The sequence below is a fragment of the Alosa pseudoharengus genome, unplaced genomic scaffold (genome assembly GCF_046254945.1).
Source record: "Alosa pseudoharengus isolate Yale_2024_CS ecotype anadromous, Long Island Sound unplaced genomic scaffold, YU_APseudo_1.1 YU_APseudo_1.1_scf_15, whole genome shotgun sequence".
Lineage (NCBI taxonomy): Eukaryota > Metazoa > Chordata > Actinopteri > Clupeiformes > Clupeidae > Alosa > Alosa pseudoharengus.
Genome location: NW_027468620.1, coordinates 10630534 through 10644695, shown reverse-complemented (window position 1 = coordinate 10644695; position 14162 = coordinate 10630534). Strand labels below are relative to the sequence as shown.

The following is a 14162-nucleotide window of genomic DNA, read 5'->3' as shown; positions in this document are numbered from 1 at the left end:
AGCAAGTGTTCAAGTGCTTTGCCATGGAATGTGTGACAAACATGGATGCCACAACAAAGGTTAAAACATACACTCACTAATCCTAAACAAACAACTGTATTTGCTTAAAATATAGTGTAAGATGCTCGTGAAAGAAATATATGCAGCTTTTCAAGTGATAAAAAGGGCAAATTCCCAAGTTCACATTAAAACTGTTGGACATGAAAGGCCACATGGACTACAAACGAACTACGTGACGACAACAGTGATGACGAGCCCCTAACTGGGCAACTCTGTTAGCAAAATCTAGCCCCAGTTTCCGACCTCTGACTCACACATACGTGACGTGAATGACGCGGAATGATGATGTTTTCACTCGGAGAAAGGTTTTTCCGAAGCCCATGAACGCTAGGAATGTGTGCTGGTGTTGTTGTTGTCAGATATATAATAGGCTATTACGATGAGATTATCTAACAATAAACTAAACATTAAACTAAATGATAAACTAAGCTAAATATCATGTAAGTGTCCACAACAAATGTCATGTAGGCTTAAGCAATATTTTAATTACTTCAACAAAACACAGCAAAACAATGACAAATAAAAAAACATATTTCCTGCAGGGTGCATATTATCCAAGTCCAATTACGCTAAAACGTGTATTTACATGTAATGTGATCATTACATTTTATTGTGAAACAGAGAGTAGAAAATGTATAAAGTCCTCAACAATGTCAATCATCATGGTCTGCTGATGTGTCTCCAGGACAGTTTGAATCCAGATCTTCCTCATCTGTTGGAATAAACACACACACACACACATTAATTCTAAAACAGTATAAAGACACATCATGTACAATGTGAGAATGTAAGCACGTGTAAAATGGAGAACGGTTTAAGACATTGCTTGCACCAGTGCTTACCATTGTATGTTGTTCCACACCATATGCAGTAAAAGTGCACACCCCTCAGGTAAGATGTGAGAAAATGTAGCTTATCTAATGACTGGGAAGTAAAGTGTAGTGCAAATGTAAGGTTGGGAAAGACCATGATAAAAAATATTTAAGATGTTATTTAAAAACAAAACAAACAAAACAAACAAACAAAAAAAACATTTATTTTACAAAACTGTCCATAAGTGCTACTGGTACTTGCACTCACTGTTAACTCTTCCTCATCTTCCTCATCCTCCTCGTCTTCCTCTTTCTTGCATTCCTCTTCATCTTCATCTACCTCCTCGTCCTCCTCCTTCTCTTTTTCTGGCCAATACCAACATTCCCGGGGAGCAGTGATTCCCTAAAAACATGGAAAAGTCATAATCAGTTAAAAGTACCCTGTGTCACACTGAATGAACTGCAGTACATTACAGGAAAACGAGAATCAGGGAAGAGCTTGATCAGACCTTCTGGCTATCGAGTTGTTCACAGGCCCGCTGGCTCCGCCTCAGGTCGCCTTCCGTCTGACGCTCTTCTCTCTCTGTTCTCTTCCTTACCCTTCGGTACAATAACACAGCAATTTAAACAGTGAGGACGGATGGAAAGCAAGTCCAGACAATCCAGTCAAGAATGTGTTGTATTGGCACCTGAAGTCCTCCAGTGACTGTTTCTCCACTTGTTGTTTTACTCGAACCTTCTGTCGGTAATGTTGGAGTTCCTCTTCAGCCTTCCTTTTCTTTACTTCTTCCATTCCAACACCTCCTCTGTCTGATAAAAGCACAAATTACGACCAATTCCAAGATCATTGATATTAAATGTGAGAAATAGGAAAACAGAGCCATTTATGGTAACATAATCTCTAACCTGTTTTAATGTTCAGAGGAATTGGTTCAACTCTCCCAGCTCCTATTAAGTGCAGACGAAAAAACAATACACCATTATAAATCTTTTAACAGAGCTGCTGCTGATACAGATAATTCAGCATTCCATCATTTATCTCCTAACCTTTTTTGCCAAGTCCTTGGCCTGCTTTGTATCCCATTTTTTGAAGCATTGCGAAACCTTTATTTTCATTGCTGATAGAAGTCTGTAAAACTGCGTCACGACTCTCCCGCTCTTGCTCTTTATAGGTTTTCTGACGGTTCTGTTGATTCTTCTCTTTTATCATGACCTCTTTTTTCATTGCGTCTTTCATCCGTTTCACCATTGGCATACCTGGCCTGACGTCAGATCTGTCAAAAGGCAATATGCATGTCTTTCATGTCTTGTTTTCATAGCTCACAGGCAATGTTATGGGCTCTGTGCACTAGCTTACTTGACGTCGGCAAACCAGTTTCTTGTTTGTTGACATCGCTGTTACCAAGCACCTGAAGAGGAGTGCTTCAGTTGTACCAGAGAATGTCTAATAAGACGGGCTGTGGTTGTACCAAAACGTGTGCTCACCGAAAATCCTTCCCTTATTTTGTAGCCAATGCACTCTTGCTAGGCTGGCGTTTTTAGGAAAAAGGTGAAAGCTAAAATCGCTTTTATAACGACTTGAAGTCGGGCAGAGTGGCACAGCAGTGCTCAATAGATCAGCCCACGGACATTAGGACTCGAGTACATTGTATTTCTTACGTTTTGGTACGACTAAAGCACTCGGGTGCTTGTTGACAGCCATGTCAATGAACAGGAAACTGGTTTGCCGACTTCAAGCTTGTGCACAGAGCCCTACCTGTCAATTGTCGAATAATAGTCTAAGCACGCTACACATACATGTGTCAAATAAGCCTGAGATCGCCAACCAACCACAGACAGTGGAAGAACTATCAACTTAATAATAAACAACAGGCTAACGTTAGCATTTACAGACAGACATGCTAAAGGGAACCTGCAACCTGTCAACCAAATGATAGATAACAAACTCACATTTGACTGAGAAAAGCATCAGACATGTAATCATCCTCCTCTTCAGCCATTCCGTGTTTCAATATACCCTTTTGTTAAACACCTAAAACACAAAAGTGTTAGTTGAGTTTAGAGCTGGCGATGCTTCAATGTTGACAATCTGGCCATCTGGCCGACCTCGTACATCAATTGAAATATTCCGGGTTGAACTATTTCTAGGTTTAGGTTCCTACTATATTTCCCCTAAAAAATGCATTAAGACCATAGTCCATTTGCAAAGAGTCATATTTCTAACAAGTGTATGTGATTTTAGAGAATACGCAAACCAGTTTTTGTGCAGGTGCCGTTTTGTTGTAAAAAAGCAGCATTTATTTCAGATCCATCTAGTCGGAATGATTTGATCGGCATTTGTGTTGACCTAGTGAAACGTCATCGACTAAACAAGGAGAGGGTCGTCGACAGGTATGAGACAGAAGGTTTTTTTTTTGGTTTGTAATTGCGATTTTATCATGATTTCACATGTTTGCTATTGAGCGACACATGCTATACTCTGACAGTTTCTAACGCGCTGTCATTTATTTCTCGTGCTGCACGAAAGACGAAACCTGCTCTCTCTTGATTCATTTTCTGGTGCCAGCCAGCCAGCCAGCCAGCTTGCTAACAACGACAAGGAGCTAGCTAGCTAAACCAGTCGTCCTGTCTGACAGCCGGATGTTTCGGTCACCTGTAGGCTACTGAAATTTGTTTGAATACTACTGATGTTGGATTAATTAATCTAGTTAAAACGTCAATGTGAAACAGTGCTGTCATCATTACCGTATTGTTCCTTCTTTTTGACATTGATAGCTAACCTCACTAGCCACAACAACACCACCCACCCACTTAGGAAGCTACGGTTGTTTGGAACTAACGTTAACGTAAACCTCTTTCTTGATGCCAACTTAATTGCATTGCCATTGTAATGGTAGATATATTAGCTGGTCATCATAACAAAACCAGAGCTCCCACTGGGAAAATATCGGTACGACAACACACTTAGCCAATTGCAACGTCAAAAAAAAGTCTGTGGTTAATCACGTCAAAGATCCTTATATGCTTTATCAACCGTCTCTGATCACGTTCTGGGCTATTGTGGTTTGTCTTTCCCAGTGTTCAATCTCAATTATTGTGTGAAGAAGCTCTGAAGACTCAGAGCTGTTGGCCACTTGCAGTGTCCTCAGATGGAGCTGGCACACAGTCTGCTGCTCAATGAAGATGCCCTGGCCCAGATCACTGAGGCCAAGAGGCCTGTCTTCATCTTCGAGTGGCTTCGCTTCCTAGACAAAGTCCTTGTGGCAGCAAATAAGGTAAAGTAATTTCAGATATGGGACACTTATAGACACCTACTCAATGGGACCAAGTTGAGTTTGATACATTTTATACCACAGATACATTTGACTATACTGGTTTGCAGTGGTTGAATTGCTTGGCTTTCCACAGGTGGATGTGAAGGAGAAACAGAAGAAACTGGTGGAGCAGCTGACTGGGCTGATTAGCAGTGCTCCAGGTCCACCCACCCGCAAGCTGCTGGCCAAGAACCTGGCCACCCTCTACAGCATCGGAGACACGTTCACCGTCTTTCAAACTCTAGACAAGTGTAATGACATCATCAAGAGCAAAGATGACACACCAGCCTATCTACCAACTAAGCTGTGAGTTTTGTATGGTTATATTATGTATGTTTTATTTTTCAAGTAGCATATGCCTAGGTCTAGATTTTTTGTGCATATCTTCTATTTTTTTTTGTCATTTTAACTTCAGTGCTTGAATGAATCTTTCACATATTTTTTAATCATTTTTGACTGTAAACATTGTTTGCAGATGAACTGAATACTCACACGAGTGCATGTTGTAAAATGTTAATCCTCTAGGCAGCAGCACTAAAGTATGTGGAGGAATAGTAGGATTATAAAGTTCTGCTGGATTGGTGGATTATGCACATTTGTTGATGGCTATGCCCATACTTCATTATGGATAAATCCTTCATTGACAAGCACATACAGCTTGTCTTGTGATGTCTTCATCTGAAGGGAAGATTGCAAATTTAGTGAATTCCACAGATGCAGAATAAGTGTATTTATATCTGTGTTTCAAGGCACCGATGGTTTATGATGAATTAGTTTAGTGTTCCGGTCCATTTATTTTCACACAGTGAGGTAGTGCTAGTTGTAATTATTGTCTCTATTCATTTTTTACCCATAATTCTTTGCAGGGCTGCAGTGGCATGTGTGGGGGCCTTTTATGAGAAGATGGGCAGGATGCTGGGCAGCTCTTTCCCAGAAACCATCAATAATCTTCTCAAGGCATTGAAGAGTGCAGAGGTACTTTGGCCTTAGGGCTACGTTTTTTAGCTCTACCCTACTCTGTTACATCTTTGATTCCTATGAGGCACTTTAATATCTTTTGCATCTTATGTATTGATCTAAACCTGCAAGAGTGATGTAAACTGTATAAGTTTTCTTTCTTTTGTCATGGAACTGGAATTGGAATTTTGACTGGAATTTGACTGGAATTTCGCACTTTTAAAGCTTTCATTGTGGACAGTAATGCTGAGAGTGTGTGATGATAAGCCTATGACCTGAGGTTAAATCCCATACATTCTTCCTCCTCCTCCTCCGGCTACTCTTCCTCATCCTCCTCCTCCTCCTCCTCTCCAGTCTCAGGGTCGTGGAGAGATTCTGCTCAGCCTGCAGAAGGTCCTTCATGGGCTGGGTGGGGCAGCTGCTTCCTGTCACAGAGACATCTATAAGAACGCCCGCTCCCTGCTGACTGACCGCTCCATGGCTGTCCGCTGTGCTGTGGCCAAGGTCAGTCTCCGTGGAGACCATCCATTTTGTCACCTTTGCCATTTTGTGCAGTGCATAATATTTCGTTTTTAATGAATTAATTGACAAGCTTACTATACTGCCCTTGAAGTGTGGAATTCATCAAATGAAGGCATTATGTGATCTAGCTAAAGTGTTTTCCCAATGTCATGTAATGCATATTGTCTTTGTTTTCGGTATGATTGGAGTATGGAGAGATAAAGAACAGACATCCTGTTACTATTACACAAGATGACTTGTCTTGCTTAAATACTTCTCTGTTGCACAACAGTACAGGCACCGTTAGTGATGTCATGGCATGACTTCAACCGTTCACATGTAGTACTCTATTTCAAATATCTAGCTTAGTGTTTGTGGTCAATGATAATAACATTATTTGGGTGACATATTGTGTATATGGCACACAATTCAGATCAGAGAACAGAAAGTGAATCTTGGCATGTTTATGTGACCTGTTTTTATGTTTGTATGAATGTTTACATTTGAATATTTATCAGTGACTTCTAAAACATGATGCTTTTGTGCCTTTGATATCTATGAGAGCATCGCTGACCGTGGTTCTGTCCATCCTGTCTGCTTATTCTGTGTGTAGTGTCTGTTGGAGCTGCAGAATGAAGCAGTTTTCATGTGGACCACAGAGCTGGAGAATGTCGCCACGCTGTGTTTTAAGGCACTGGAAGGCTCCAACTACGGCGTACGGGTCGCTGTGTCCAAGCTGCTGGGCACCGTCATGGCAACAGCGCTGATGCCCAAGCAAGCAGCAGGTAAAAGCCTCTCATGAGAACATCCACGGGCTCTCGCTCTCTATTGAAAGATTCTGAAGCTGAATTATAAATATGAATTTAAGGCCCCTCATCATCACAACTAGAATTCAGTCGGCATGTACCCTGTGAAAGCAATATGTGCTCCAATATCCAGCCACAGTCAGTGTGATGTCTGACTGTGTGTGTGTATTTGTGTGCGTGTGTCCCTGTGTGTGTGTGTGTGTGTGTGTGTGTGTGTGTGTGTATTTGTGTGCGTGTGCGTGCGCCTGTGCGTGTCCTTGTGTGTGTGTGTGTGTGTGTCCCTGTGTGTGTGTGTGTGTGTGTGTGTGTGTGTGTGTGTGTGTGTGTGTGTGTGTGTGTGTGTGTGTGTGTGTGTGTGTGTGTGTGTGTGTGTGTGTGTGTGTGTGTGTGTGTGTGTGTGTGTGTGTGCTTGTGCACGGGTAGTGATGCGTCAGAACGTGAAGCGAGCCACGCTGGAGGAGGTGCTGGAGCTCATGGCTACGGGCTTCCTGCGCGGAGGCTCTGGCTTCCTGAAGAGCGGCGGCGAGATGCTGAAGGGAGGGGCCTCTGTCAGCAGGGAGGTGCGGGTGGGGGTCACACAGGTGAGTCTCTCTCTCTCACACACTCTCACACACACACACACACACACACAGTCGCACATACAGTACACACACACACACACACACAGTTGCACATACACACACACACACACACAGTCGCACATACATACACACACACACACACACACACACAGTCGCACATACGCACACACACTGTATCTCTTCCTTCTCTCTTCTTTCTTTCCTCCCTCTCTTTCTCTCTGTCTCCCTTGCTGTCCCTTTAGCTGTCTCTCTTTTTCTCCTCTCTCTCACTTCACTTTTCTCGCTCTCTCTCCATCTCTACCTATCTCTATTCACCTCCCCTCTCCCTCTCTCTTGCTGTCTGCACTTTTGTCCTTTCACCCTCCATTTCTTTTTCCTTCTCTCATTCGATCACTGCCCCCACTCACTCAGTCCCAGGGTACTCATTAAGAGGTTTTATGCAATAAGTCTTTTTTTTTTCCTGGCCCACAGTGATAGAATGTTAAAGGTTGAGCACATCCTTGAACAAAAATAGCTTCATTGAATTGTGTTGGGATTGAGCAGGTGCATCTCTTCACTGTGGCCTCAAATGAACAAAAACAAATAAACACACAAACAGACAAACACCTGTTTGGCCTGGGTCTTCAGGGAGTGTACCTAAAACAGTTGTTTCAATTGTCATTGTAGCATTCAGGCTCATTTGTGTTTAACCTCCTTACATAGCCACTTTTGTGTTCTATCACTCCAGACACGCTGTTGAGGAATTCCAGAAAACTTTCTGTTTTAGCAACTGCTGCCCTATAATGAGTTTAACTAGAATTGTGCATTTGCAAAGCTTCTGTTGTGGCCAATGAGAATAGAATAGAATAGTGGCTGTGATGGGGCCTGGGGATTGTACTATTCCCTCTGTTGTGTGTTCTTCCTCTTCTTACATTAGTTCCACAGGTGTAGGAGCAATCCCACCACTGCACAACCTTTAACCTGGCCCTCTCTAGATAAACCTGTTTATCAGCAGGGCTATTTCCACAATATATATATATATATATTTTTTTTTTTTATCAGTCCTCGTGTATGTAAAACACACTGAATTGCCTTGTATGAAATGTACTGTATAAATAAACTTGCCTTGCCCTCTCCTCTCTTCTCCTCTCCTCTCCTCTCCTCTCCTCTCGTCTCCTCTCCTTGTCTCCTCTCCTCTCCTCTACTCTCCTTTGCTGTCTGCCCCGCAGGCTTATGTGGTATTTGTGACCACTCTGGGTGGGCAGTGGCTGGAGCGTAACTTCGCCACGTTCCTGTCTCACGTGCTGGAGCTGGTGGCACACCCGCGGGCCACGCAGACGCATGTGGAGGCTGTGTACTCTCGCCGCTGCGTCTCCTTCGCCCTGCGCGCCACCCTGGGTGGCCTGCTAGGCGAGAAGGCCCAGATCGCCGCTGCCAAGGAGATCTGCCAGGCCATCAGCAAGCAGATGCGGGCAGTGGGTAAGGAGGGAGATGGTGGTGGTGGGGGGGAGGTGTCCAGGCTCAGAGCACTCCAGAGTAAGTATCCCATGTTTATTTATTTATTCGTTTGTTTTGTTTGTTTGTGTTATGTTTATTTAAGTCATTTCACACCTTTTTTTGTTTTAGCCTTTTCTTGGTTTGGAGTATGTTGCATTGCTACAGTATGCTCAGTTTTGGTTGCATGTCCTTTGTATGTTTCTGTCTTTTTCTCTACTTTGGTTCAGCATTCTTTAAATTTCATTGCATTTTAATAATCTCATATTAGCATATAAATTTACAACTCACAATAACAATACTTTAGATTTATATTGAGATGGGATTGAGGTATTACTATCAGATATGTCCCTAGCCTTCATCTTTGCACTTTGTCAAATCTCATGCACTAATCCAACCATAAATTAACTTTACTAATTAATTGATTTATTAATTAACTTTGTACCATTTGAGTGTCCATTTGCAGTAATCATTTAATTACACAACTGACCCGTCCACCATCATAATCTCTCTAATCCAGTCTGTTCCACAATTTTTTTTTTTTTTTTTTTTTTTTTATTCATTTATTCGTTATTCAGTTATTTTCAAAATGCTTACTCTGATGTGCTGTGAATCCTTGGGCCACTTTATCTGTCAAGAAAAATATCACAACAAGATCAAAATGTCCTCTTTTGATCCTTCCAGTTTTACATCAAGGCCATGAGGGTTTAAAGATGCACTGTATTTACCAGAGATTAACTGTTAGTAAAACTGACAAAAAGTACCTCATTGCATCTAGGGCTGCAGTTAACAATTGTTTTCATAGTCGATTTAATCTGTTGATCGTTTTCTTGATTAATCAATTAGTTTAGTTTGATTGATACAATTTCTGAAAATGGTGAAAAACATTCCAAACATTGTTTCCTCAAACCCAAGATTATGTCCTCAAATGCCTTGGTTTGTCCACACACCAAAAATATTTAGTTTACTGTCATAGAGGTGTAAGTAAAGATGAATATACTCAAGTTTAAGAAGCTGCAGTTAGACAATTTTGATGTATTTCCCTAAAAAATGACACAAACCAATAAACCGATTACCAAAATAGTTGCTGATTAAATGTAATAGTTGACAACTAATCGATCGATTATTGCAGCCCTAATTATGTCCTTAAATACACAGTATTTAATCCCTAATTCTACACTCAGTGTCCACTTTCTGCTTCTTTTTTCTGTCTTTATATTATGATTGACACGACAAATTACTATGTGCTTGCCCAATCTTTTGTAGTATTCATTTTGTACTGCTAATGTTATCTGGTGTGTGCCATAAAATAGTTCTCTCCCTCCGCGTAAAGCTGAATACAGTATGTTTACCTAAAACAGATGGTCCCATCAGATGCGACAGTGTCCAGAAACGTTGTTTACTCTCTGAAAAGCTTCCCTCGGAGCCTTGGCTGTATGCCAGCACTTGATTGTGAGCTGTGTTTTGGGGCTTGCTCTTGCAGACTGATTAATAGTCCCCCTGCTCTGTCTCTGTCCCTGCCAACGGAGCGACATGGAAGACGGGTCCTTCTGTTGTGATAAGCCACAGTGGATCTAAGGCTCCAGTAGACAGACACACATGGGACTGACAGGTGGTGATGATTCAGAGTTAAACATGAACACAGTACCTGAGGAGGTGACGCCTGTGGCTCCTCACAACAGAAACACTTGAACTGACATGAACTAAGCTTTCATCCATCTGAGGAATAGCATTTGTTTTCACAAACAAAGACTTTATAAAGTCTTGTGATTGTCCTCATAAAATCTTAGTTCATGGTTTCCTGTTCTGGTATTAGTTGAAGTGTGTGTGTGTGTGTGTGTGTGTGTGTGAGATATTGTCATGTGCAAATGCCATACTGTATATGCATCGTATAAGAAGCACTCACAATGTCATTTTATGGCACTTTGTCTTGTGTCAAATAACTAGCAATCTAACTTTATATCTACAATACAGAAGAGCTAAATGAGCAGAGGACACTCAAAATCTTGTTCTCTCTCTCTTTCTCTCTCTCTCTCCCTCTCTCTCTCTCTCTCTCTCTCTCCCCCTCTCCCTCTCTCCCTCCCCGTTGTCTTGTAAACAGAAGCGGTGGTGAGCGACCCCAGTGGGGAGAACAAAGCGGGTGCAGCAGACGTGTCTGCCAGTCAGCATGTGATGGTGTGTGCCCTCAAGGAGCTGGGCAGTCTGGTCCAGAGCCTCAGTGCCACCTCCTCCCCCCTCATACAGGAGCCCTCCATCGGTACGCCTCTTAACATGCCAGGCACTGCTACACACACACACACACACACACAAACACAGACTGCATACTACATGTGAATTTCTCAATCTGAATCTTCTGTTACACCTGAATATACCTGACACACACACACACACACACACACACACACACACAGAAAAACATGCCTGCAACATTTTACTTCTTAGATCTGTAGGAATATTATATGAATTATGTCAGAGACTTTCTAATGAGGAGACACAGCACTCAAAAAATCCTACATAGAAATGCATGGGGTTAGTTTGTAACGCCAGTATATGGCAGTTGTCTACACATATCCCACCCCTTCACGGAAAAAAGGATGACATGTGAATACACTGTGCCAATCATGTGGTGTGTTGTGAATACATCGTGCCAATCATGTGTTGTGATCTCTACGCTGGAGCAAAGTTGGTGTTGTGAAGCCTTGCACACGCACATTTCTGTCGAAATAGAGGCCCGATAAGTGCCCAAAAAGCGCTATAATATGGCCGCCGAGTGGAGGGACTTGCCTAAAAGGACTTTGATTATGTTATAGTTCTGTATTTATGGCTGTCTAACCAACTTTATGGACATTGCATTGTGTGTTAGAACTCAGTACAACTAGATCTCAATTGGTGCTTTCTTCCTTCCCTCACTTTTTATCTCTTCCCCTCTTTGTGCCCTAAATCTCCCCATCTTTCTCCACTCCTCCCCTCCTCTCTCCTTTCCTCTCACTCTCTCTCTCCTCTCCATTCTTTCCCCAGGTCTCCTGGAGACGGTCAGTTCGGTGCTGCTGCACCCCAGCATGGCTGCCCGTCTTGCGGCCGCTTGGTGCCTGCGCTGTGTTGCCGTGGCGCTGCCCTATCAGCTGACGCCACTGCTGGACCGCTGTGCTGAGCGCATCAACAACTTGAAGAGCTCGCCTGAGGCGGTCAGCGGCTACAGCTTCGCCATGGCCGCCCTGCTCGGAGGCATACACCAGTGCCCCCTGGGTATCCCACATTCTAAGGGCAAGGTGTGTGTGTGTGTGTGTGTGTGTGTGTGTGTGTGTGTGTGTGTGTGTGTGTGTGTGTGTGTGTGTGTGTGTGTGTGTGTGTGTGTGTGTGTCTGTGTCTGTGTCTGTCTTTGTGTATGTATGTGTGTGTATTATTCCTTCAAGATGCAATCTGTGATTCGATTTTGGTTTTGCGTAAAGTAGGTAATTCAAGTTGATGAATACAGTATGTATGAACACCAGAATTAGTTTTGATTTAGTGCAAACCCTGAACGGACAGCTAGAGCACATGATTTTGACAACCAACGGTCTAAGATTTGAAACACTGGCTGTACCTTTCTTTAAGTAGGAATCCTCTCAACAGCGTTAATGATCTCGGATGTTAGTCATAGCAAATTACATGGATTTGCTGCAGAGTAAACTGGCACCTTAACTGATCTGATTTTCTTTCACTCTCTCTCTCTCTCTCTCTCTCTCTCTCTCTCTCTCTCTCTCTCTCTCTCTCACCCCACTCACTTCCTCTTTCTCTCTCCCCCTGTCTCTCTCCCTGACCCCCTCTCTTTCTCTCTCTCTGCCCCTCCTCTCTCTCTCTTTCTCTCTCTCTGCCCCCCCTCTCTCTTTCTCTCTCTCATCCCCCACTCACTTGCTCTCTCTCTCTCTCCCCCTGTCTCTCTCTGCCCCCCCTCCCTCTGTCTCTCTGTGTGGCCTGTAGATGGTGGTGAGTATAGCGGAGGATCTATTGCGTACCGCCTCCCAGAACAGCCGTCTATCTCTGCAGCGCACTCAGGCTGGCTGGCTGCTGCTGGGGGCCCTCATGACACTAGGTAAACACGCACGCACACACGCACACACACACATACACATACACACACACACACACGCACACGCGACACTAGGAAAGCACACACACACACACACACACACAATGCTAGGTCTATAGATAAACAATAAATAAATGACATACTGTACGTATGTAAAATATATCAGTTCAAAAGCGTAGTGAATACAGGCTTTCCTGTGGCATGATATTTTGACCCAGTGATGGCTGTCCTGTTGTGCAGGCCCCTCGGTGGTGCGGTACCACCTACCGAAGATGCTGCTGCTGTGGCGGAACGTGTTCCCTCGTTCCCAGAAGGAGCTGGAGGCTGAGAAGGCCCGCGGAGACCCATTCACCTGGCAGGTCACCCTGGAGGGACGCGCTGGGGCACTCTGTGGTAAGCCTGATCTTACACCCACACTCAAAATACACACACATGTACACACACACACACACACACACACACACACACACACACACACACTCACACACTCACACACACACACACACACACACACACACACATACAGTACACACACACACACACTCACACACACACACACACACACACACACTCACACACTCACACACATACACTCACATACAGTACGCACACACACACACACACACACTCACACACACACACACACACACACATACATTCACATACAGTACGCACACACACACAAACACACAAACCCACATATGGAAATCACAGTCATTCTGTAGAACTTCAGTGTGTTTCATGTGTAACTTAGGTCAGGAACCACACAGACACAATCTTCCGGATTTTACTTGTAACAAAGAAAAGAAAAGTGTCGTATTGACTTGTTTTGTCATCTTAACTTACACATGCACATACACTCAGATCACGTGACCGTTGCACTCTGTGTGATTTAGCCATGCGGAGCTTCGTGGCCCATTGTCCTGAGCTCCTTACGGAGGACGTGATCCGGAGACTCATGACCCCAATTGAGTGTGCCATGACCATGATGTCACAGTGAGTAATGACCACTGCTGCTTTTGATGATGAGGATGACAGGTGTCAATCCATGCTGTTGGTGACTGAGCTTAAAGGAGACTTCCGGCGATGTTCATGAGCCCCCATGTTCATGCCCCCAGAGCGTAGCACTAGCTGCATGATGACTCTAGCTATTGGCTGCAGCAACTCGAGTGCGGTAGAACCTATTTTTTCTGTTTTTTTTTTTTTTTTGTACTTGAGAAACAGAGATCCATGTGAAAAATCGCCAGAATTCTCCTTTAAAGTTGATGGTGTTAAAATGGAACACTTCTGTTTATGCTGCCAAAGTATCATATTTCTGCTAGGAAGGCATAGTCTGGTTTTAGATTATATCCCAAGTATTGTATTTCTGTCAGCCACTGTGGAAAAAAAAGTAAGTCATGATGCCTTGTGTTGTTGACAGTGTGCCTGCGGTCATTAAAGTGCATGGTGCCCATCTGAAAGCTAGCGCTGCCATGGTCAGATTGAGACTGTATGACATCCTCGCTCTCCTGCCACCTAAGACCTACGAAGGTAAGGCGGCACAGTTCACAACACTTTACACAGACGTATGAACAAATGTGTGCTCTACA

The 14162-nt window shown here is 43.4% G+C and overlaps 2 protein-coding genes across 4 annotated transcripts in view; one reads left to right on the top strand and one right to left on the bottom strand.

The window, feature by feature from the left end:
* Nucleotides 1–525: 525 nt before the first annotated feature.
* gpatch11 (G patch domain containing 11) lies at nt 526–2972 on the bottom strand. The gene is made up of 8 exons (XM_076286539.1): nt 2823–2972; nt 1920–2146; nt 1779–1820; nt 1562–1682; nt 1382–1472; nt 1141–1275; nt 903–984; nt 526–772 (listed from the first exon to the last, which is right to left on the bottom strand). Exons 1-8 carry the CDS (start codon nt 2870–2872, stop codon nt 714–716), a joined length of 807 nt encoding a protein of 268 aa, XP_076142654.1. The 5' UTR covers nt 2873–2972; the 3' UTR covers nt 526–713.
* Nucleotides 2973–3168: 196 nt separating this feature from the next.
* heatr5b (HEAT repeat containing 5B) overlaps nt 3169–14162 on the top strand; it is a 38595-nt gene continuing 27601 nt past the window's right edge. The window contains exons 1-14 of one of the 3 annotated variants that reach the window (XM_076285501.1): nt 3169–3263; nt 3951–4147; nt 4281–4492; nt 5053–5161; nt 5498–5647; nt 6258–6429; nt 6874–7031; nt 8240–8546; nt 10606–10761; nt 11523–11773; nt 12465–12576; nt 12814–12966; nt 13470–13569; nt 13994–14103. In XM_076285501.1, the coding sequence (XP_076141616.1) occupies nt 4022–4147; nt 4281–4492; nt 5053–5161; nt 5498–5647; nt 6258–6429; nt 6874–7031; nt 8240–8546; nt 10606–10761; nt 11523–11773; nt 12465–12576; nt 12814–12966; nt 13470–13569; nt 13994–14103 (2116 nt within the window). In that variant the 5' untranslated portion in view covers nt 3169–3263; nt 3951–4021. Of the gene's footprint in view, nt 3264–3343; nt 4148–4280; nt 4493–5052; nt 5162–5497; nt 5648–6257; nt 6430–6873; nt 7032–8239; nt 8547–10605; nt 10762–11522; nt 11774–12464; nt 12577–12813; nt 12967–13469; nt 13570–13993; nt 14104–14162 lie in introns of those variants that run through there. The other 2 variants (XM_076285504.1, XM_076285502.1) reach the window with 2 other exon arrangements.

Excerpts from the sequence above, each read along its gene's own strand:
- gpatch11 (XM_076286539.1), bottom strand. The coding sequence starts at position 2,872 with ATGGCTGAAGAGGAGGATGATTACATGTCTGATGCTTTTCTCAGTCAA. Across the intron at positions 985-1,140 it reads AAGATGAGGAAGAGTTAACA|TCATTAGATAAGCTACATTT; the intron begins GTGAGTGCAAGT and ends TTTACTTCCCAG. Across the intron at positions 773-902 it reads GTGTGGAACAACATACAATG|ATGAGGAAGATCTGGATTCA; the intron begins GTAAGCACTGGT and ends TTATTCCAACAG.